At 44.3% G+C, this 24,959-nt stretch overlaps 1 protein-coding gene across 1 annotated transcript in view; it reads right to left on the reverse strand.

Annotated features, from left to right (window-relative positions):
- Positions 1–18,717, reverse strand: part of SLC35D1 (solute carrier family 35 member D1) — a 65,007-nt gene extending 46,290 nt beyond the window's left edge. The window contains exons 1-7 of the mRNA XM_020993063.2: positions 18,037–18,717; positions 16,962–16,995; positions 16,781–16,867; positions 16,036–16,103; positions 12,654–12,725; positions 9,023–9,091; positions 6,603–6,705 (exon numbers count right to left, since the gene is read on the reverse strand). Of these exons, the coding sequence (XP_020848722.1) occupies positions 6,603–6,705; positions 9,023–9,091; positions 12,654–12,725; positions 16,036–16,103; positions 16,781–16,867; positions 16,962–16,995; positions 18,037–18,239 (636 nt within the window). The 5' untranslated portion in view covers positions 18,240–18,717. The remainder of the gene's footprint in view (positions 1–6,602; positions 6,706–9,022; positions 9,092–12,653; positions 12,726–16,035; positions 16,104–16,780; positions 16,868–16,961; positions 16,996–18,036) is intronic.
- Between the last annotated feature and the right edge of the window lie 6,242 nt (positions 18,718–24,959).

Raw genomic sequence — 24,959 nt, forward strand, 5'->3', positions numbered from 1 at the left:
ATACACATACATACACATGCACACATATACATGCATGCATATACACATACACACATATACAGAGAGACACACACAGGCACACACATGCATATACACATACACATGCATACACAGAGACACACATACACACATACACATGCACACACACATACATACATATACACACACATGCATACACACAGACACACACACACAGATACACACACACTCACTCTGCAGATGTGCCACAAGGAAAGCCCCCAAAGAGACAGCAATAACCCACATTGTCTTTACAGATAGAAATATAATACAGTGGGGGAAGGGGTGGAGAGAGAAGTCAAATCTCTAGATTTTTAGGACAAAGCTTAAAACTCATATAAATCCAATTCTAAATACTTAGTAGGTGCCTACTGTGTGCAAAATGAAGGCAGCCAGGTGAAACAGTGCACAGAGCGCTGGGCTGGAGTCAGGAAGACTCATCTTCCTGAATTCAAATCTGGCCTCAGATACTTCCTAGCTGTGTGATCCTGGATGAGTGTAATCCTGCCTGCCTCAGTTTCCTCATCTGCAAAATGAGCTAGAGGAGGAAATGGCCAACCACTCCAGTATCTCTGATAAGAAAGCCAAAAATGGGGTCACAAAAAGTCAGACATGACTGAAAATGACTGAAAAATGTGCAAGGTGAAACAGCTGGTATAACGTATAACAGACTCAGCACTAGTGTCATGAAGACCTGAACTCAAGTCTTGACAAGCTCCTTAACCTCTCAGTGCCCTCAAGTATCTCTCTAAAAGTGTATCACAAATGAGTAGCTGATATTCCTTAGCAAAGGGCCTTTACAGATCTGGAATCATTCACACACACGAAATAGTGACTCTTCCCTGCCCTCACATAATAAAACCATGCAGGATACTCTGTTAGGTACTGGGGACACAAAAGACAAAATGAAAACAGTCCCTGCCCTCAGAGAACTTACACACATTGCCAAGTAAAAACAGACAAAATAATTGGGGGGGCAGAGAAAAGAGAATGGGGAGGAGGAGAGAGAAGAGAGAGGGACAGAGAGAACTGCAGAAAGACAGAAGGGGAGAGAGGGGACAGGGGAAAGGAGAAAGACAGCATGAATACACCAGCAGCTGAGTGGTCAGTGGTCACCTCATGCAGGAGGTGACAGCTGAAGGGTGGTCTGAAAGTGAGGGGTGTTCCATGCAGCTGCTGGGCTTAAGGCTGGAGAAACCTCTCTAGAGCCTCAAGGGGTCTTCCTTCCTAAAACAAGCTAGGAAGAGAGCACATCTAGAACACATCCCTGCCCTTCCCTTTCTATGAAGAGCTAATGGCTTTCTTTGGGTCCCTAGTGTACAGTGCCTGACATGCAGCAGGTGCTTAATAAATGCTTACGGATTAGCTGATTGATTCAATCCACCTAAGGCTGGTTGGCGCCTTTCCAGAGGGACATTTTGCAGAGTACGTGAAAAGACTTCTCTGTAATGTCTTCCTATATTTTTCTCTTTTTATTCAATTTATACGCGCACACACACACACACACACACGCATGCACGCACGCGGCTCTTAAGGAATACTCATTCAATTAAATGGAAAGACTTCGCCCAAACTCTCTCAGCTGGGCTTCTGGGGATGCAACTGAGTTATACCAAGTAATTTCAGGAGACAGCATATACTAACACCTGGAGGGACCAGAAAAGGTGTCCCAAAAGGAGATGGCAGCTGAGCTGTGCCCATGAAATCTCCAAGCAGAAAGGAAATTTCTGTGAAAGAAAAGATGTTCCACCCCACTCAGAATGCCAGCACCGCCCCCCCCAAAACTGCCCAGTTTGTTTTGTACATATTCACAATGTACTTGTCTCCCCTTTAGGAAAGTGAGGTCCCCTGAGGGCAGGGATTGTGGTTTTCCCCTTCTTTGCATCCCCAGGGCTTGGCATGGTGCCTGGCACATAGTAGGTGCCTGTCATTTGAGACAGTCTGATTATTAATTAGCCTAAGGCCATGTCCCTGACTAGAATGAACTGCCCAGCTGCCATTACCCTTAGCCCAGAACTAAAATTATCATCATAAACCGCAACTACTTTCTCGTCCCAAATGAACCATCACATGAGCCCAGACGTGTTATTACTCACCCTGGAATGGTCATTAAGCCACATGTGGCTACGGCTGCACCAGCCACACCAGCCCACGGTCCAGGGAAAGGCCGTGGAGGTGGTCGTTCAGGAGAGTGGACAAATCCTGTGATTTCATTGGTAGAAGGAATCCCCTCAATGGACAAACTCAGAGACTCTAGCAAATGAGGGAAGAAGACCCTTTGGGGCCACACCCTTAGACGGTCTCTAAGGATCCTTACAGCCCTAACATTTTCTGATTCCACAGAGAAAGCGTGGCATGGAGGAGACAGAGCAATTAGCTGAAACCCAGACCTCACACCAGCCATGTTCCCAGTCTGCTTGAGAAATACAAACCAGCCACAGCTCCTCACTTGTCTGGATCCCAGTATTCCTCCAGGTGAAGGCCTGGATTTTACAAATAAGTAAACCGAGGCCCGGAGAGGGTAAGGTTGCCGAAGGTTACATAAGCAGCAAGTTGCAAAGCCAGGATTGAAATCCAGGTCTTCTGCCCTCTAATCTAGCATTTTTTCAACCATGATATCAATGCCTACTGAACTAAAAAATCCCTCTAAAAGAGAGGTTCTTAAAGTTTTGGGGTTTGGGGGGGATTTTGGGGTTTTTTTTTTGTCATGGACTCCTTTGGCCATTTGGGGAAACCTATGGATCCTTTCTCAGAATAATTTTTTAAATTCATATTTGAAGGAAATATTAAATGTCAATCTGGTGCTAATGAAAATTAAAAAGTCATATTTCTCCATCCAAGTTTGTGGACCCCCTGAAATCTATTCACAATCTAGCCACCCACTTAGGGGTCCACTGACCCTACATTAAGGTCAGGCCCTTGTTCTAAAAGATTCCTGACAAATAAAATGAGCTAGAGATTCATGTATGAATGCTCCAGGTAATAAAAGTTTATTTCTTTAAGCACCAACATTTTGACCTTAAACAAAAGGTCCTGAACTTTTTTCTGAATGACCCAGGGACACCTTTCTGATCAAGAATGACTCTACAGAGCAGCAACACAGTGATGACCTCAGGACCCACTGAAGTGTGAATGACTTTGCCCCTAAACTGAATGTCCCCAAGCTGCTGGGATTGTGTGAGTCCTTCTGCCTGATCCAGAGAGGCAGCATGGGGAAAGGAGAGGAAGCCAGCCTCAGAACCAGAATGGCCTGGGTTCAAGTCCCAGCTCTGATACCTACAGGCTATGAGACCCTGGATAAGTCACCATCTGCACAACTGATGGTACAGTGCTAGTGCCCACCTGCATTGGCAGAGGGAGTTTTCTCACCTTGTAATCACCTAAATCAAAGAAATCATAGGTTCGGTCCCTATTTCTATGTCTGATTTTATAGTGTGCCTGTCTCGCTATCCCTGACAGCTTAGCAAATCTTGCTGAGTCAATGTGCCTGCAAGTATCCTCTTCACCCACTCTGACCCTTACTCCTTCCTAATTCACTGTTTCTAACATCCTGGAGACTCAGAAAGCAGGAAATCATCCTGTCTGGGAATTTGATCTGAAATAAGAGTAAACTGGCCTGAGGGACTAGCCTATTAATTAAATTGTAATCATTGCATGGATGTTGACACACCTTTTTCAGCTTTTAAAAAAACTCAAATGACATAATATATAATATTCTCTCTCCCTCCTCCGCCCAGTATATATAGGCACCCACGCATATATGCATATGCATGTATGTGTGTGTGTGTGTGTGTGTGTGTGTGTGTGTAATACTTTGTAAACTAATTTGTTGTTCAGTTGTTTTTCAGTCATGTCCTACTCTTTGTGACCCCCATTTCGGGTTTTCTTGACAAAAACACTGGAGTGGTTTTGCCATTTCCTTCTCCAGCCCATTTTACAGATGAGAAAACTGAGGTAAATAAGGTTAAGTGACTTGCCCAGGGTCACACAGCTAGCAAGTGTCAGGACTGGTGCTCCCTCCACTGCACCACCAACTTAATGTCTACTATGACAATTATTCCAGAGAGCTATGCTTGCTTGAGAAGTCAAAGGTCTACATTTAGTTCTTTTCTACCACTGATGACAGAAAAGATCAAAACCCAGCTTGTAGTCACCTTTCCCAAGTTCTCACCTTTTCCCTATTCTTTCAGCTAGTAAAACAAAACAAAAAAAACCTTTATTATCCTGCCATCCACATGCAAATATTGCGTATCTTCCTGACCCCCAGCACGGCACATTATCCACCACACCCCGACACTCCTTAGACCTTCCAGTGTTCAATGATAGGTCCTTGAGGAGGGAACTCCCTCTCCAGTGACAGCCTGCAACCCTTCTACATCTTAGTAGATTTGTCTTAGAGGGCTACCTGAGGTTCCAGGTGGTTGAGTGACTTGTCTAAGGGCACAGCTGGTAAGGGTCAGGGACAGGATTTGCATCCAGATCTTCCTCACCTCAATCAATCAGTCAACTTTATAAAGCTCCTACTATGTGCCCGGCAGTGTACTAAGCATTGAAGATGCAAAAAGTGGCAAAAGGCAGTCCTTGCCCTCAAGGAGCTCTCAATCTAAAGGGAGAGGCAACATGCAAAGCAAGCTACGGCCAGGCTAAACAGGAAATTCACAGAGGGAGGCATTAGGCGAAGCTGCCTCTATAAAGGACGTGTCGTGCACGTGCCTTAATTATGTCAAAGCACGTTGCCTGTAGGAGTCTCCAACCTAATTACCCCAACATACCATTCTCATTCTGCATAAAATCAAAACCAAAATCTTCCCCCAAGTCTTCATGCCTATACTTTCATTGGTGACTGCTGGCATCCCTTAAGTCCTATTTGGGACACAGGTCGGGAAACCTGATGCCTGACCCTAGGAAAGCCAGTCTTCATGCTCACTGAGTGTTTTCTTTGACTTCCAGCAGTAGGATAACAAAGCCACCTTTATTCGACCTCCTCCTCCCACTAACCTTTAAGACCTCCCAAGCCCCTCTTCCCTTTCGCCAGCTCGTCTCTCCACTCCTAGCTTCTCCAAAAGCTCCTTCCTTTCTGTGCCCACTCCCACACTGGCCTACCTCACCCCAGTTTCCTCATCTGTAAAATGGAGCACTTGAGTTAAATCACCTCTGTAGCTGCTTCCAGCTGTGAAACTATAATCCTCCCATCTCCCAGTTTCCACTGAGCCCATGAAGGTCCAAACATCTCTTTTCACATGCCAAGCTCTCAATCAAACACTTCATTTTCCCAGGAGAAAAGTGGGTGTGATGCATGGAAAGAGCAGAAGGTTTGAGCCCTGAGGGCCTAGGTTCAAATTCCCATTCTGCTTCTTGTTTCCCTGGGCAAGTCACTTAGCCTCAACTTGCCAATTTGTAACAGGAGAGTAAACCAGATGGGTAGCTGGGCAAGGCAATGTATAGTCCTGGAATAAGAAAGACTCAAGACTCAATCTTGCTTTAGCTGTGTGACCCTGAGCAAGTTATTTATCCTGCCTCATTTTCCTCATCTGTAAAATGGGATGATAATAGCAGCTATCTCACAGTGCTGGTGTAAGGATCAAATGAGATAACATATGTGAAACATTTCGCAAACCTTAAAGTGTTATATAAATGTTAGCTAGTACTATTATTGGGGAGGAGGAGGGCAAGGGGAGGAGGAAGGAAAGGAGAGGGAGGGGGGAGGAAGAAGAGAAAGAGGAAGAGGAAAAGGAGGGGGAGGAGGAAGAGGAAGAAGAAGAAGAGGAAGAAGAGGAGGAGGAGGAAGAAGAGGAAGAAGAGGGGGAGGAGGAAGAGGAAGAAGAGGAGGGGGAGGAAGAAGAAAAGGAAGAGGAAGGAGAGGAAGGAAGAAGAAGAGGAGGAAGAAGAGGAGGAGGAAGAAAAGGAGAAAGAAAAAGAGGAGGGGGAGGAAGAAAAGGGGGAGGGGGAGGAGGAGGAAGATGATGATCTCTAAGGCTCTTCCGGCTTTAAGTCTAACATCCCATGATACTCAAGCCCATGGAATCTAGAACCCTTGTGATCCCACCAACCCCTTATTTCCTCTCATCTGCTCTAAATGAGAGGCCACATGGAATAGAGGGGATGAGGAGCTGGCCTGGGTCCAGGCCCTGTCTCTGACATATCATGACTATATGATCCTGGGAAAGTCACTTAACATCTCCCTGAACCCATTAACTGTCCAAGCCTCTCAGCTTCAGAGGAGGGGCTGAGCTGCAGTGGGAAAAGAAAGATTATTTCTCATCTGGGAGTTCCATATATCAATGAAATCATAGGAGCAAGCTCAGCCACCCCTATTCTACTCTGAATCCAATCCAACCCCACCAAAGAGCATTTATTAAGCACCTAGGGTATACCAGGTATTGTTCTCAGTACCAGGGAACACAAAGACAAGATGAAGTCATCCCTGCCCTCAAGGCCTACAGTCTATTTGGCCAAACCTGAAGCAAGGAAGACTCACTTCTGTGCCAAGCGGCACCCTCCCCATCCCCAGTTTTGCCCACTGCCCCACACCAACGTCCAGTGTTAGTTAACCCCTCTCAAAGGGGGTGTCAGGGGCTACCAACCTTGGAATCAAGTTTCTGTTTCACGTACGCGCCATTGGCAGCTGTCAGGACGTCATTCACCAGGATGAAAACATATCCCTCCAAGTCAAAGGCCAGGTCAGAGCTGAAAACATAAACAGCACCTTAGCAGTGAGGGCCTTCCGTGCAATAAAATGTGCTTCAGATTTAACCGGCCTGGAGTGTGGGCCTCAGAATCATCATGGAAGAGGAGGCATTCATAAATCACTTAGTAGGATTCCAGAGTTAGGGCACTAGGTGCTACAGGGGATAGTGGCTGGGCTGGAATCAGAAAGACCTGAATTCAAATCCAGCCTCAGACACTTGCTGGCTGTGTGACCCTGGGCAAGCCACTTAATCCTGTCTGCCTCAGTTCTCTCATCTGTAAAATGAGCTGGAGAAGGAAATGGCCAACCACTCCAGTATCTTTGCCAAGAAAACCCCAAATGGGGACATGGAGAGTTGGTCACGACTGAAATAACTGGACAACAAAAGTTCCTTGCATACCTTCTGTCACCTGATCCTGAAAACTACCCTGGGAAGTAGGTGCCACTATCATCCCCATTTTACAGATGAGGAGACTGAGGCTGAGAGAAGCTACCAATTTGCAAAGGTCCCATAGATGGTAAATATCTCAGGCAGAAACAGAACCAGTCTTCCTGCCTCTATTTTCAGCCCTCAGTCTATTATGATTCAATTAAATAGCATTTATGAAGCAAACACTAAGTGTCGGGCACTGTGCTGGGGGCTCAAGAACAAAAGTGAAAGAATCTCTGCCCACAAAGAGCTTAACATTCTCTCTCTTTTTTTAAGTTCTGTTTTTGTTCAGTATAGGACAAGCACCAAATGTGAGCATTTGCATAGGGACCACTACAAGAAATCGGTGATCTTTATTGTGTACAGATTGGCTTGGGAGCTTCCATTCTAATGGGGGAACAACATATGTGTACATGTGTATACAGGTGAATATGTATGTGCATCAATCAATCGATCGATCGATAAACCTTTATTAAATGCCAACTGTATGCTAAGCACTGAGGATACAAAGAGACAAAAGACAGCCCCTGCCCTCAAGGACTTTATGATCTCATGGGAGAAAGGGGGAGAAATAATATGCGAACAGCTATGTACAAAGTAGGGTATATACAGGATAAATAGGAAAAAATTAGCAGAGGGAAAGCACTGGAATTAAGAGGGGTTGGGGAAGGCTTCCTATAGAAGGTGGGATTCTAGCTGGGACTTAAAGTAAGCCAGGGAGGTCACACACACACACACACACACACACACACACACACACACACACACACACACTCAGCAGATAAAAACTAGGATGAGGAGTGAGAAGAGGCACACTTGAAAAGGCCTCCTCCGGAAGGTGCCACTTGAGATGGGTCTGGAAGGAAATCAGGTATTCCAAGAGGTGAAGATGCATTCCAGCTACAGGAGACAGCCAGTTCAAAGGCTTGGAGATGGGAGATCTGTGTGTGAGGAACAGCACAAAGTCCAGGGTGCTGCCTCTCATGGTAAAAACTCCGTGTGACTTGTAACACTCACCCTCACCCTTACCATTGAGCTGCAAGGAGGCTCAGGGAGGTAATACATGGGAAGGCAAGGAGGGAAAAGAAGAGAAGAAGCATTTATACAGCACCCGCTATATGCCAGGCACTGTGCTAAGTGCTTTTTACAAATACTATCAGTACATGAAAGAAACTGAGATTTGGAGATGTAAAGAGGGACATCAATTATGGCATTAATAAGTGCATTCACACAAACGTGTTTCTTGGAAGGCCCACAGTCATTCATTTTTAATGTTCCCATTTCTATGATTCACACTTTCTTCCCATATTTATAAACTACAATTACCATGCCAGTGGCAAGTGGGTGAACCTTGGCGATAAACAGAACGCAGTAGGTGTAGTTATGAGAATCACCACGAATTTATTGAAATAGAAGAAGAAAACACTCTGGACTACCGATTTGGAGCAGAGTGGAGACCTCAAGGGTCGTGGACTCCAACCCCCTCATTTTGCAGATGAGGAAACTGAAGGTTCGAGAGTGCAACTGACTTGCCCATGGTCACATGGGCAGCAGAGCTGAAATTCGAATCCAGGTACTCTAATTCTAAATCAGAACACTGTCTCTATATATGCTTTCAGAGTTTTGAGCCAAGTCAATCTGAATTTTTTGTCGAACTTGATCTCAAAGCATTCAACAAGGTTTAGTCCCTGGAAAATAGTCTGTGGGTTGTACTTTACAAAAACAGGATTCTCCTCCCTCTGAAAAAAGGCAAGAAGCCTTTCGTCCAGACACAATTTCATATGGGTTAAACTCCAGAACTCAGCCCAGTGCCTGGCACACAGTAAGGCACTTAATAAATGTTTCCTGATTGACTGATTGATAGTGCAAGGACTAGAAGACCTTACCTAGCGGCTACGAATGCTCCAATGATCATCGCAAAAACGGTCATTTTAATACCCCAAGAAAAGGTCTTCCTAGAAATTTAGAAAACAAAAAGTCGTGGTTGTATTTCCAAGATACTTAAGCTGTTTTATGAAGACATTTTGTTACTATTCTTAATATAGACATACGTATAGTGATATATACACAAAATTACATCTTTATTTCAATATAATTGGCTTTCTTTGTAATCCTACTTCATGTATTTAGAAACATGATTCTTTGAAGGGGTCCAGAGGCTTTACCAGACTGCCAAAGGGGTCCAGGAGACAAAAAAAAAGTTTAAAACTCTGCTCTGCATCTTCCCAGATCTGTTTCACTGTGATGTCATAATGTCTACCCAATAGTCCTTCCTGTTCCCCAACCCCACCCCAGTCCCATGCCTTCCCTCAGCAGACCCACTTAACATATGCAACAATTGCTACTGACAGCCTGAAACATGACTGACCATTGGGCAAGGATCTCTGATAACGGCCTCATTTCTCAAATAAATAGAGAACTGAGTCGAATTTATAAAAATATAAGTTGTTTCCCAGTTGATAAATGGTCAAAGGAAATGAACAGGCAGTTTTCAGACAAAAAAAGCTACCTATAGGCATATGAAAAAATTCTCTAAATCACTATAGATTAGAGAAATGCAAATGAAAACAACTCTGAGGTACCACCTCACACCTATCAGATTGGCTAATATGAGAAAACAGAAAAATGATAAATGTTGAAGTGGATGTGGGAAAACTGGGATACTAATGCACAGCTGGTAGAGTTGTGAATTGATCCAACCATTCTGGAGAACAATCAGGAACTGTGCCCAAAGGGCTATAAAACTGTGCATACCCTTTGATCCAGCAATATCACTGCTAGGTCTGTATTCCAAAGATAGCAAAAAAAAAAAAAGGGGGGGGTGGGAGAAGAAGGACCTATTTGTACAACAATATTTATAGCAACTCTTTTTGTGGTGGCTAAGAATTGGAAATTGAGGGGATGCCCATCAGTTGGGGAATGGCTGAACAAGTTCTGGTATATGAATGTAATGGAATATTATCATGCTATAAAAAATGACAAGCAGTATGATTTCAGAAAAACCTGGAAAGACTTACATGAACTGATGCACAGTGAAGCAAAGAGAACCAGGAGAATGTTGTACACACTAATGATAATATTATTTGATGAAGAACTGTGAATGACTTAGTTATTCTCAGCGACATAATGATCCAAGACAACCCCAAAGGACTAATGGTGAAGCATACTATCTGCCTCCAGAGAAAGAGCTGATATTGTTTGAATACAGACTGAAGCAGGCTATTTTTCACTTCCTTTGTTTTACGTTTTTTTTCTTTTATTCGAGTCTTCTTTTTCAAAATGACTAATACGAAAATGTTTTATATACTTGCACATGCACACCTATATCTGATCGCTTACCCTCTCAGGGAGGGAGGGAGGGATAGAATTTGGAATTCAAAACTTAAAAAAAAAGGTTTAAAATTTTTGTTTTAGTATGTAATTGGAGGAAAAAATATATTTTAAAAAGCATATATAAAAAAATTTTAAAGGCCCAATTAAAAAAATGACTGTTGGGCCCATGAGGCCCTTCCACCTCTGCAGTGATGATACCAGAGTGACAGAAATGGTGGATAATGGTACTAAGAATTGCCCAGTTTTTATGTGTCTGCAAACATTACCCTGGCCATTGACAACCTTGGTGTGAGATTCCTTATACAGCATCAAGCTGCAAGTCAGTGGAAGATGATTCACAGGTTACATAAAAATATTTTCCCTTTTTTGTCCAGACCTGTATTTTGTCATTCCCAATGAAAAAACTCCTACCATGCTGAGACCACACTTTTTTTTTTGTAACTTAGAGTCTTAGAAGGAATTGTCTAGAGTTACACAGGTGTTTTGTGTGTGTCTGTGTGTGTCTGTGTGTGTCTGTGTGTTCTGAGGTAGGACCTCAGTCCAGGCCCTCCCGGCTCAAAGGTCAGCTTTCTTGCCAGAGCACCACGGCACCTCTACATGATGGGAGACAACTTACAAAAATCACACTAAGTGCTTACCTTCATTGCTGATATTGGCTCTAACACTATCTGGGTGGCCCCAATTGTCTTTGGGCCTCACCTTCATCATCTAAAAAAGGAGGACTCAGTGGCCCAATGGGTCTTCCCAGTTCCAAATATGAAATCCTAGAATCCTGTTTGGACTTACTCCATTTGGGGAGGCTACAGCAAGGTATACTTTTTTTGTGTGCATATACTGTGTTGCAGAAAAATAGTATGCCAACTGAATTTTTATAAGTTAAATTATTTTATTTATTTATTTATCCACTTATTTGATGCTCCTGAGTGGGTCAGATATTTAAAAGCATTCTGGGGTGAATCCTTCAGCAAAATGAATTCTTCTTGTAATGCAAACACCTGAGTTATCCCCTCCCTTTTATGAAGGGAATAAGTTCAGATGTCTGTATATTAAATGCTCTTAAAATGAGATGCACTGACAGAGGGAAGAAGCCAAAACCACATTTTTAAGAAAAGAAGCCAGGCTATAGAAATTATATAAAAAATCAGAATATGAGCCTGTCTTCACCCAGCAATTGTTTCTAGAAAGGAACTCCTGTTTTCTCAATGTCTTCAATCCTAAATGTATTGTTCTTCCAATAGGATTGGCTCTGAATGCCTAAACCAGAGGGTCTCATCTTTTTTCGGTCTCAGGACCTTCATACTATTAAAAATTAGTGAAGACTCCAAAAAACTTTTGTATATGTTGGTTATATATCTATAAATATTTAGCACCTTATACATTAAACCTAATAATTTTTAAAATATGTATCAATTTATTTAAAATAATAATAAACTCATTAAATGTTAATATAATATTCTATGAAAAATTACTGTTTTCCAAAGCAAAAAAAAATTAGTGAGAAGAGTGACATTGTTTTACATATTTTTGCAAATCTCTTTAATGTCTGACCTAGGAGGGGACAGCTGGATTCTCTTATCTGGTTCTGCCTTCAATCTATTGCAATATGTTGTTTTGGTTGAAAAAGAAGAAAATCTGGCCTCATAGATAATGTAGTTAGAAAAGGGAGGAGTATTTTCATGGGCATATAATGTCTGATATCATTTTGAAAATTGTTTTGACCTCTTGCATCTCTCTGGGACCTTCAGGGGACCTCTACTTTGAGAACGCAAGCCTAAACCACTGAATAAGCCAAGCAAGGGAAGGAGGAAATACTCTACTAATACATTACAAATACTACAGCAATAGCTAGAAAACAATAAACTTAAACACCATGGGCTCATCTTCTACATTGATATGATATTAATGTTTCCAGAGGAGAGGTGATAAAATACACTTCCCTGCTATCACTAAGAAGTAAGAAACCGCAGGTGCTGAATGTTGCATACACGGTCTGCTGGGGATGGTATCTGTTGTTTTTAACTGTTTTTCTTTGTAACAAGGGGGAGGAGGAGTTTCTTTGTAACAAGATTGGCAGATTGGAGTGAGTGCTGGGAAAAGTCTGTGATTGGAAAAGCAAACGGCTTCAATAAAATTTGTAAGTCTTAAGTCTTAAGATAGATTAGATAGATTAGAAATGTAACTTACTTGAGTAATACTCCTTCCGCAATCATTGTAAACAAAATGGAGAACCTTCTCAAGACTGTAAACATTGGCAGGCTATAAAGGAACAGCCACAAGGCAAAATAAATGCAATGCTTTTCTTTCATGACTTAAGGCAAATGATCTTCTGGTTCTGCTAAGCTGACTGATTCCTTCCATGTTAGTGATCTCAACCCCAGTGACCTATTCATTTTCCAATGTACCCACCTGAGTACCACTCCCCACCCCACCCCCCTCCCCAATCTTCATCTAAAACTTGAAAAATAAACTCAAGGTCACCTGGTCAAAAGTACTGAAAGTGGGGGGGGGACCCTCAATTTAACCTGGGCACCTCTATTTCTGACATCCAATCTTCTGGTCATTATTTAAATTATCTGTTTATTCAGTGACTGACCACATCATTCCCTCTGCCTAGAATGTTCATCCTTTGACTTCCATTTACTGAAGCTTTATCCTTCCAGTCCCCAACTCAAATACCACCTCCTCCAGCTGGGTGTCACAGTGAAGAGAGTTTTGGACTTGGAAGGCAGTAAGACCTGAGTTGGAAACCCAACTTAGATACCTACTAGCTGTGCGAACCCCAGGCAAGTTACTTCCAGCCTCAGTTTCATCATTTGTAAAACGGGGGTAATCCTAGCAGCCACCTCTCAAGGTTGTTGTGAGTATCAAATGAGAAAGTGCTTTACCAAAAAAAAAATGCTGTTATTATTATTATTCTGTAAACACTATGTAAATGTGGCCATGGTGATGATGATGCAACCTTCTTGAATCTGCTCTTGGTCAGGACTAACCAGCATCTCCTCAGGAGTCCCAGAGCCCTGCTTACACTTCTCTAATACCCAACATTTCTCCCATTACTTTATGTACTTTGGTTTGGAAAAGCGGGATCTCAGATTTTTTTTTTTTGGTTTTCATTTGTTTGTTTGTTTTTCTCTTTAGGCAATCAGGGGTAAGTGACTTGCCCAGGGTCACATAGCTAGTAAGTATCAAGTGTCTGAGACCAGATTAGAACTCAGGTTCTTCTGACTCCAAGGCCAGAGCTCTATCCACTGCACCACCTAGCTGCCCCTTCCCCCCACCCCCACCTGGAAAGCTGGATTTCATATCCCCTCCTAGACAGCGAGCTTCTGGAAGGAACCGGACAAAGTATAAGGGCCTTCATCTCTTTGTCTGTCTGACTATGCTTTGCAAACAGTCAGTGCTCAAAAGAAATTTCTGTGTGCAGGTCTATTTTTGTGGCAGTCCTCAATCTATCTCTATGGAAACACCACCAATATTGGATTCAAACTCAGAAAACCAAGTCGCTTCACTTTCTTCAATTCCACTTTTGTTTCTAGAAAAGAAGGGGATTGGACTGTACGGACTCTAGATCTATGACCTGGGTTCAAATGCTGACTCTGCTATTTGCTGTGCTGTTCAGTGGTGCCTGACTCTTTGTGATCCCATTTAGGATTTTCTTGGCAAGGATGCCAGAGTGGTTTGCCATTTCCTTCTCCAGTTCATTTTACAGATGAAGAAACTGAGGCCAACAGGGTTAAGTGGCTTGTCCAGGTTCACACAGCTAGGAAGTATCTGAAGCCAGACTTGAACTCAGGAAGAGAAGTCTTCCTGGCCTCTTGGCCTCTTTTCCTCATCTCTAAAATGACAGGGATGGACAAGATGGCCTCTGAGATCCCTACATCTATGATCTCAAGTTCCTTCACCTCTCTTTACCTCAGTTTCTCCCTCTGTAGTTTCAGAAGCATGATAAGATCAAAGGTGTCAAATATGGGCCCCACAGGGCCCATAATACTCCAGGTGCAGCCCAAACCAGATTAAAAATGTAACTGGGAAATATTTAACAAAATGAATAAAGATATATTAAAACATAAATAATGTCAACATGTGGTTTCTAAATCAATTTGCTCCCACAGCATCATATTTCTTGCTTTCTCAGTGAGTAGGGAAGGGAGTAGAGGGAGAGAATTTAGAACTGAAAATAAAAATATTTTTAAAAAATTTTTAACTTCAATAGGCACATGCAGGGATCCTTTTTCTGTGAGCATGACACCACTGCCTGTGAGGGCCTTCCCTGGTCTGAATCTACAAAGAGAGCTTTCTACCATAATGATCTGGCTTCCATGGTCGCCCCGACCCTCTCCCCTCTCCAAGCACCCTGAGACATGTCATTTCCTGACACTGTCACTTCTGCCCAAGACAAAGGCAGGGGAGGATGCCCAGGGACCTGCCATAGCTAAATGTAACCTTTGTCGCAGGCCTCTTTGGGGAGGGATTCCTTGTATTTGAATCTTTAAAACCACACAGACCCCTTTCAGTTAGAGGAGCCAGAGTTAGGGAGGTGAGTGTGGCAGGCCTACAGGAGTACTCGCTCTTCACCAAGAACAAGCTGCCTTTGCCAGTGGACTGACAGTAAGGAGTAAGTCAGCAATTCGATATTTATATTAGGGCTTTGCATGAGGCCATTTAAATCCTCATAGCGAAGGAGGGGAGGGGAGAACCAAGTTAGCCTACACTAGCCTCTCCCCCAAATGTTATTTTTATACACTGATACAAGCACTCCAAAGTAAAATGTTTGCTCTAAATAACCTTCATAAGAATGAAATGGAAAATGTCTCAACTCCATTATCTCTGTACTTTGAACACCTACTCCTTCCCCAAGACAGCCTTCAGTTCAGTGGAAAGAGCATTGGTTCCACAACATTAATAATAAAAACATCTGGCATTTGTATAGGGCCTACTATGTTCCAGGCACTGTCTTAAGTGCTTTACAAATCTTATCTCATTTGATCCTTATAACAACCCTGGAACTTAGGTGCTATTGTTATCCCCATTTTACAAATGAGGAAATGGAGGCAGGGGTTAAGTGCCTTGCTCAGGGTCACTCAGCTACTTCGAGTTTGAGGTTGGAAGACTCAAGTCTTCCTGATTTCAGGAAATAAACGGGTTGGACTATATACAGCCTTTGAAATTCCAGTCAGCTCTAGCTCTAGGGCATTCCTTGGACCTCAGTTTCCTTATCTCTAACATGAGGGAATTGACTTAGATGGCCTTTATGGGCTCTTCCATGCCTCAATTTCCACATCTGTAGGAGGAGGTTTGTCTCTAGATGGCCTCTGTGGTCCCAATGCTCTATCTTTATGATCTATGATCAAGTCAACCCTTCCTCATGGCCTTCGGATGTGGAAGAATAACCAGAGAAATCCTTCCTAAACAATGGTGCCCCCAAGAGCCATCCAGCCCTGCTTCTGTCACCATGCCCTCCACTGCCCCACAGTCTCTGTTGGCGTGTTGGCCACTCCCATAGGATCTTAAGAACATACACTATATTAATCTCGCTAGGAAAATAGGAGAGAAAAATCAGCCATACTTCAGTTTCTTTGTGCTGAACAGTCCTGTGATTTGGTTCCCAAAATACAGTAGAGGTAGTGGAAATGTCTAGAAAAAAATGTAAAAGGGATAACAACATTCAATCAGTAAAGACAGCTGAAGTCCGGGGAGTCTTTCAAAAGACTAACGTGTGTGTTTATGGGATCAGACTCTTTCATCTGGGCCCAAGAGGTTAGTGAGCATAAATAATTCCAGCCTCTTCCCACACCCAGCCACTAAATCAGTACCAAGCCCCCTCCCCCTGCTCTGTGTTAACCCCAAGAAAAAGTGGAGAACTGCAAAATGGTAAAATATACAAAAACTCTCAACCTCATCACTTGCTTAAAATACAATTTGTGCTTATATATCAAGAGAAGATGGGATGCTAGCCCACCTTCACGAGGAAACAGAGAAAAGGGCAGAATTCAGAACATTGAGGCTACAATGAAGGCATAAAACATCTGATAAGCTAGCTAGAGGAACTTAAAAACTCATTGCCCTCCCTGATAAAGGGAAGGAATTAATTAAAAACAGAACCAAAAGTTCCCATTTTCTTTTTTCTTCATTAAAAAAAGCTTGATTCCTTTTTGAAATGCTATTAAATAAATTCTTCACCTTGATTAAAACCGACTTTAAATTAAGATATGTTCAAAGCTGACTGTTTTCAATATGTAAAGAACAGATAGGAACAATGGTTCTTCCAGTAAGATCAAGAGTACTCCTCATTCATTTAGTTCTTTCATTACCTTCCGAGGTATATTTCTGTCAAAGTCAGGAAACTTTACTACCCTGAGCGCCTTTCCCACCCAGAGGACGATCACTGTCGCCAGCATCTGTGCAAAGAACAAACATTGACTGTTCAACGAGAAAGACCTATACATGATTTGAAACACTACAAACCACTTAATTCTTAAGATTCCAACTAACCTGGCCAAGTCCAACACATAGTGAGGAAGGAAATCTATGCAGATGGTAGGGAAGAGAAGAAAAAAAACCACACAAGGTCAACAAGTTAAACAGCACCATTTGGGAGCATTAGAATTACAACAGAGACCCGGGATCACAATAAGCCAAAGGAGAAGTTTTGCCCTTCAGCTAAGGACAAACTGAATTTCCTGCTGAAAAACTTGCCTGGGCCAAGGGGCAAAGCAACCACCCGGACTTGGTAGCTTTGGGTGGCAACCTGCCTGGGCTTGTGTGGTTGCAACGTCTGTTGGTGCCCTCAGGAAGTTAAGATATACCACTACTGGCTTAGCGCTTTCCCAGCCTCAATAAACACACCCGCCTGAGTACTAGGAAACAAAATTAACATCCCTGGAAAATTAATCTACTAATGCAACCACGGTCACATAGTGTTTGCACCTCGTGAATGCAAAGACGAGCTCGAGAAAGAGAATGGCCGGGTTGCTGTGCACTTCAGTGTCTATTTCAATCAGCCAGGCAAAGATAGAACGTTCAGTAGCAAGTTTGCCCGGTAGTAACTGATCACTCTCACCGCCATTGATCATTTTCACTGCCATTGATCAGTTTCCCGTTTAAGGGGTTCTGCAGAGGAAGCAACGCGAGGGTGATTTCCCAAACCGTGGCAATTTAAAATTTCACCCCTTCTTCTCCTCCCCATCCTTCGTCCCCATTCCACCTCCCTTAAAGAAACTCAGGCCCGGGGGATGAGGTGACATTTGCAGAGCAGCAGCCGAGGGGAGTCAGGGTTCCCCCGTGCCCAGACGGGCACCAGCAAGCACAACTCGGGGATGCCATGGCAGACAGGCTGCCTCCGCCGCCGCCGCAGTAGAGGAGGGATGGGCGGCCGCAGGCTGCTGCGGAGGCGGCGTCCAGGCAGCGCACGAGTTAAGGCACAATCCCCTTCCCTGGCTCCGGCCGAACTTTGTTAATCTTCAACTTTGGCAGCGGCGGCGCAAAGTCCACGGGTCCCCGCCCGCCGCCCCGCTGCCCCGCTGCCCGCCCCGCCGCTCCAGGCAGCCTCCGCCCGGCTGCTGGCTACCTGTAGCTGGTGAGCACGCTCTTGTTCACCACGACGATGAGAAAGGAGCTCACGCCGTAAAAGCCGGCAGCCAGCAGCTTCAGGAACAAGGTCAGCGTTTCGGCCGACGCCATCCCCAGCTCCTCCTCATCTCTGGCAGTGGAGGATCTAGCGGGGGCTTCTCCTTTAACCCGAGCATGCTGACGTCTATGAACTTCCGCCATGGCTGGGGCTGCCGCCGCCGCCGCCGCCGCCGCCGCCGCTGGAGCTGCTGCTGCTGCTGCTATTGCTATTGCTAATGCAGCTGCTGCTGCTGCTGCTGCTGCTGCTGCTGCTGCTGCTGCTACGGAGACCGCCGCTGCTGAAAGTCTAGCATAGGAGGGGAGGCAAAGGCACCTCCGCTGGGAGGCGCGCGCTCCTGGGCGGGCCGGGAGGGTTGGAGCGAGGGGAGGGGCGGGCGAGCGGGAGCAGAGGGGAGGAGGGAAGAGGAGGGGGCGGGGACGGACGCGCTCCAGCTCAGCGGCCGGCTCCGCCCCCGCCTCTCCAGCCCGGGAAGGCCGGAGACCAGGCGCTGTCCTCGGGATGGGGGCACCTGGGCGCCCCAGGCGGGGCTTCCACCCGATCCGTCGCGGGCTAAGGTCAGGCTCCCCCTCCTCTCTTTGGCCAAGGTGCAACCGTTCATTTGCAGAGAGACGGGAAAGGGGGAGCCTCTGGACCAATCTCTGATGGGAAGCTAACCCCGGAGAAGGGAGGCTAGGAAAGGAAGTTTATGATTGGAGCACACTCGCTCTCCCTTCTGCATCCCTCCTCCTACGTGCACAAACGCACTGTTCTACCATTCCTTCTCCTCCTCCTCTTCCTCTTCCTCCTCCTCCTTCTCCTCCTCGGGAGGGGTCTTGGAGGCCGCCGAGTCTAATCCTCTCCATCCATTAACAAGCATTTAGCAAGCACCTGCTAGGTGCAAATCCTCGCTTTATAGATAAGGAAACTGAAGAGGTATTAGGACTTGCCTGGTCCACTCAGGTGGCAAGTGTCAGAGCCGGGGTTTGAAACCAGACCCCCCTTCTGCAGGAAGCTCTTCCCATTCCTCCTTGAATCAGAGAGCCTTCTCGCTTAGCACGTCTCCAGTTTGGCCTGGATATACAGTTTGTTTGCATATTGTCTTCCCCCTCAGACTGTAAGCTCCTGTGAGGTCAGCCACTGATTTTTGTCTTCCTTTGTATCCCTGGTCTTAGCGTAGTCCTTAATGTTTGTGGATTAATTTCCTGATTGAACAAGTCGTATTAGACCTCCCTGGGTCTTAGTTTACATATTTGTAAAAAGGAGTGGATTCCATTCCAACTCTAGATTAGAGTTCTATGATGCTGTCCCCTCCCCACCAGGCTCAAGCACTTTAATTCTGAGAGACTGGCAATTATTAAGTGCCTACTGTGTATCAGACAATGAGTTAAGCTCTTGATACACAAAGAAAAATTCATATTAAGACCTACTCTGGAGGACCTTACCTTAACAGAGAAACAACAGGAGAGACAGTAGGTTGCAGTCCACTGGTGTCCAAGTCAAACAGAAAAGGGATCCCTACTGGTCAAATATTGGCTTAGAAAACCACAAATGAGCATTATCTGTGTTGTGTTGTATTTTTATTTGTTTTGTTAAACATTTCCCAATTACATTTTAATCTGGTTCGGAAACACTGGCCAAGTCTGATACCTCCAGTGTTGTAGATTAGGAAATGGACCTAGAGTCTGAAGAGCTAGGTTCAAATCCTGCCTCAAAATGCTTACTAGCTGTGTGACCCTGGGCAAGTCACCTGAACTCTGTGCCTTCACTTCCTGATCTGTAAAAGGAGATAGTCTGAGTTTCCTTCTAAGGTCCCTTCTGTCTCTTGAGCTGTGAGCTGTTGTACATATATGTAGGTATGTTTATGCAAAGCCAATAAAAGTAACCTTGGAAGGGAAGCTACTAACAGTTCACTTAGACTTTATTTGACCTGTCAGGCAGCCAGAAAGCTTAGGGTTCCCTCTGGGAGGACTCCCATACCTAAAAGCCAAAGCCCTAAGCTCAACCATCATCACCTTACACTCCCATGTGAAATGTCATCAGTTGGATTCCTTAAAGGGGAATAAACCATATATGAAAGAAAGTAACTAGATGTTACCTTTTAAAGAGACACCTCTAAAATCAGACTTACATTCTTGTGGGAGAGATAACATGTACGTATACAGTATAGGTATAGAAAATAGATACAAGGTAATTTGGAGAAGGGCGCTAGCCACTGGGGGAATCAGGAAAGGCTTCATGTAGGAAGGTGGTAGGTGCCAAAGTCAGAAAGACCTGAGTTCAAATCCATCTTCAAACATCTGCTAGCTGTGTGACCCTGAGCAAATCACTGAACCTCTGTTTACTTCAGTTTCCTAATCTGAAAAATAGAGAGAATAATACCTCCCAAAACTGTTGTGAGGATAAAATATCCGTACAGCACTTTGCACACTTTAAAGTGTTGTATAAATACTAGCTATTATTATTTTTATTGTTATTAAACTGATCTTTAAAGAAAACTAAAGATTTTAAAAAGTAAAGGTGAGAAATGAGTATTTTTCCAAATAAGTTGGTGCAAAGACATAGTGAGGGGAGATCAACATCACATATGGAGGCCAATTTGGTTGAACTCTAGTGTCATGAAAGGAAGTAATGTTTAATAAGGCTGAAAGTAGGTCAGGGTTAATTGTGATGGATTTTAAATGCCAAACACTTAACCCTAGAAGTGAGGAGAGCCATTGCAATTAATTGAATAGAGTGATGATGTGGTCAGATCTACCCTTTAGGCAGCTGTTGGAAGGGTGTGAAGTGAGGTGCAAAGTACAGAGAGCAATGACGAGGCTGTTCTGATTATCCAGGTCAGAGGTGAGAGAGGCAGAAGCCAGGGTGGAGGCTACCTGAGTCAAGAGAAAGGGACAGAAGTTTGAGGTCGGCTGTAGTTGGAATAGTTAAGGTTTGGCCAATGGTCACATGTGTGGGGTGAATGATAAGGATGACCCTGAGGTTTGGGAAATTGGCTGCCAGGAAATATGGTGGTGTCCTCAATAGAAACAGGGGAATTTGGAAGAAGGCTTAGTTGAGGGGAAAGATAATGCTTTCTGTTTTGGACACATTGAATTTGGGATTAATGTGAGAAGTAATTCATTTGGGTCCCTACTCTATCCCAGTAAGGATTAATTAGTTTGATATTCTACATTAATCATATAGGGATAGATAGGTTCTTATAGTGGGCCTCAAACTTTAATGTAATACTCACTACTTGTCTACCAAGTTATAAGGCTCACTTGTGCAGCCATAAGAATGCTGACAAAGATATCTCCATCTTGTTTTACTCAAATTCCATGTCCAAACCCAGAATGGGTGGGATGCCTTGGGAAGTCCTCCAATTTATTTTCATACCTCTGGACCATTCTTTCTTTTCTAACACAAGTAAGTGACCATCTTATGACCACTTAGTCAGTAGAGATGCCCCAGGCTTCACCCAACTTGTGACTGTCACGGTCCCCCTTCCCCCTCACTAATGTGTCATCTTTGGCCCTCAAGAGCCAGGTCTATCAACCAATGAGATTCTGTATTTCACCGTGCCTCTTTTGCATATTTGGAAACTCTCTGAAAACCTGGAAGTCCTAGAAGAATGGGGCATTTCAAATCATGAGGAAGGTCTGAGGTCCACTTCATCAGAGGGGACTGTGGACCCTTTAATAAAGTGCCATTAACTCGGAGCTCTGCCTCAGTCTCTTCTACTGGAGGCTGGACACTTTTAATCCCCATACGCCTGCCTGCATAAATGCTTATTAGGTATGTCTTAGTAGGTATTCTTTTTAATAATTAATAATAATTAATGATGATGATGATAAGTGGCCGCTACTATGTTTCAGGCACTGTGCTAAGCATTGCCTCTACAATAGTAATAATAGCTAGCATTTATAAAGAGCCTACTATGTGCCAGCCATTTTCAAATACTATCTCATTTGGTCCTCACAACAACCCTGGGAAGTAGGTGCTATTATTTCCCCATTTTACAGATGGGGAAGCTGAGGCAAATGGAGGTTAAGTGACATGCCCAGGGTCACACAGTTGGTAAGTGTCTGAGGCCAGTTTTAAACTCCAGTCTCTCTGACTCTAGGCCCAGCACCCTATCCACTGCTTTTCTTAGCTTCCTCTGTCAGGCATAAGTTAGGCTAGGGGTCCTTTCAAACTCAAATTCTCTGATTCTGTGAATTGAATGATGCAGCCTGGGTCTGACCATAGGAGGGGGTGTCTTGGCCAGTTGATCCAAAGGAAAGAGCATTGGATTTGGAGTAAGAGAACTTGGGTTCCAATCCTGGCTCAACTTCTTACTCCCTATGTCACCCTGGGCAAGTCTGTTACCTTCTCAGGGACTCAGTTTCCTCATTTTTTGTGACAGGTCACAGAATATATTGTTGGAAGAGACCTCAGCAATCTGGTCCAACCCAGACACCAAAGAAATCCCACAAGAACCAGGAGCCTCCCACCTCCAGAGGCAGCATCTTCCACCTTGGACAGCTCTCATTGTTACATTTGTTGTTCAGTCATGCCTGACTCCTGACATCTTTTGAGGTTTTCCTGGCAAAGATACTGGTATAGTTTGTCATTTCCTTCTCCAGCTCATTTTAGAGACGAGGAAACTGAGGCAAGCAGAATTAAGTGACTTGCCCAGGGTCACACAGCTACTAAGTGTCTGAGACTGGATCAGAACTCAGATCTTCCTGACTGCTGGCTTGGTGCTCTATCCACTGTGCTACCTAGTTGCCCCTCATTTTATATATACATATATATGTATATATAACGTATATATTGTATATGTATATATATTATATGTGTGTGTATGTATATATATATATATATGTATGTATATGAAAAATATCAATAACCACCCACTTCCTGGTTCTACCCTTTGGGACCGAGGAGAAGAAGGCTAATCCCCCTTGAAGCTGCCAGGTCCCCTCCTGGGTCTTTACGTCTCCAGGTTAATCAGTCCCACTTCCTTCAGTCCATCCTCAAATATCATGGAACCATGGCCCCTCACTATCCTGGTTTTGCCTTTCTGGACATTCTGCAACCAAGCAGCATCCTTACACCATGGTGCTCATAACTCAACCAAACTCATCTAGATGAGGACTAACAAAAATAGAGTCCAGGGCCTATTACCAGCTCTAGTGGATAGAAAACTGGTCTCAAACTCAGGAAAACCTGGGATTCAGTTCTACTACTGGTATATTTGGGCTATGTGACCCTGGTCTAGTCCCTTAACCTCTCAGCATCCTTGGTAACTGTCAAAGAGGACCAGCTGATGATCAGCACTGCACATAATAGGTGCTTAATTAATGCCTATTGAATTTAATTAAAAGGAAATCAGAGGACCTGGGTTCAAATTCTATACATTCTATACAACTCTATATAAGCATTTAGTAAGCACCTACTATGAGCAAGGCACTTTGATAAGCACTTTACAAATGTTTATCTCATTTGATCCTCACAACACTATTGGGATATAGGCCCTCTTATTATCATCTCCATTTTACAGCTGAAGAAACTGAGACAGACCAAGGTTAAGTAATTTGTCCAGAGTTATACAACAAGTAAGTGTCTGGGGCAGGATTCTAACCTCCAGCCTTCCTGACTCCAGGGCCAGTACTCTGGCTACGGCTCCTCTAACCACTAGCCGAGATCCAGGAGGACTTGAATTAGCCCAAGGTCAGCACCCTCTAGTGGGCTTGAATTTAACTGACCTTCAGATAGGCCCTCAATGATGCTTCACAGCTCACCACTCTCTGGCTGGCTCCCTCCTTCTCTCATTTGCTACAGGAGCCATTCCCAAGCCCTGTTATCACTCTGGCCCTCCCTCATGGACCACCATGGCACAGATTTAGGGCTAGAAAGGACCTCCAAGGCCACATAGTTTAACTTCTTAGTTTTACAGATGTGAAAAACCAGGCCAAGAGAGGCTGAGGGACTTGCCCAAAGTGACTGGAGCTAGATGGCCCAATCAATAAAACACCAAGCCTGGAGTCGGTTAGACCTCAGTTCAAATCTGGCCTCAGACAGTCACCAGCTGTGTGACCCTGAACAAGTGGCTTACTCTTTCAGGCTCTCAATTTTCTCCTCTGTAAAAGAGAGGGGCAGTGGATAGAGCACTGGCCTTGGAGTCAGGAGGATCTGAGTTCAAATGTGGCCTCAGACACTTGACACTTCCTATCTGTGTGACCCTGGGCAAGTTATTTAACCACGATTGCCTCACCAAAAAAAATAAAAAATAAAAAAATAAAAGAGAGGGGCAGCCTCTAAGATCCCCCCATTTCTAAATCTATGATTCTCTGTCATCTAAGGAGTAGGCCAGCTTGTCTGGAGGGTAGAAGACCTGAGGGAAAACAGGAAATAATGCTGGAGAGTTTAGTAGGAGGAGCCAGCCTGTGAAAGGCTTTAAATTGAGACTAGGCTGGGGAGTTTATGTTTCATCACGGAGGCAAGAAAGGGCCACTGAAGGTTACTGGGCATGGGAGTTGTATGGCCTGATGTCCCCCTTCTGACGGATAGGAGACTGAAGGCAGGGAGGCCATGTTGGAGGCTCTCACCAGGCAAGAAGCAATCTGCCCATGAAATAGGATATTGGCTATTGGGAGGGGGAAGAAGGAGACTTCTTGTCCCAAGAAATGCCAACCTCGAGAGCTGTCTCAAGACCTAAGAATGATTGTGTTGTGTTCCAACCCCTTTCTCTATAGAAGTGGCCCCGGCAACAGCAGCGTTCAGCCCTCCTCAGGAGCAAGGCTTCCACTTGCAAACACCATTCTCTCACTCTGAAACTAATTCAACTTCTATTTCTTTCCTGACTCTGCTGCTCTAGCCTGCTTCATACAGCTCCAGCCACCCGCAGGTTATAGACC

Source organism: Phascolarctos cinereus, unplaced genomic scaffold, assembly GCF_003287225.1.
Source record: "Phascolarctos cinereus isolate Bilbo 61053 unplaced genomic scaffold, phaCin_HiC Scaffold_5;HRSCAF=322, whole genome shotgun sequence".
Lineage (NCBI taxonomy): Eukaryota > Metazoa > Chordata > Mammalia > Diprotodontia > Phascolarctidae > Phascolarctos > Phascolarctos cinereus.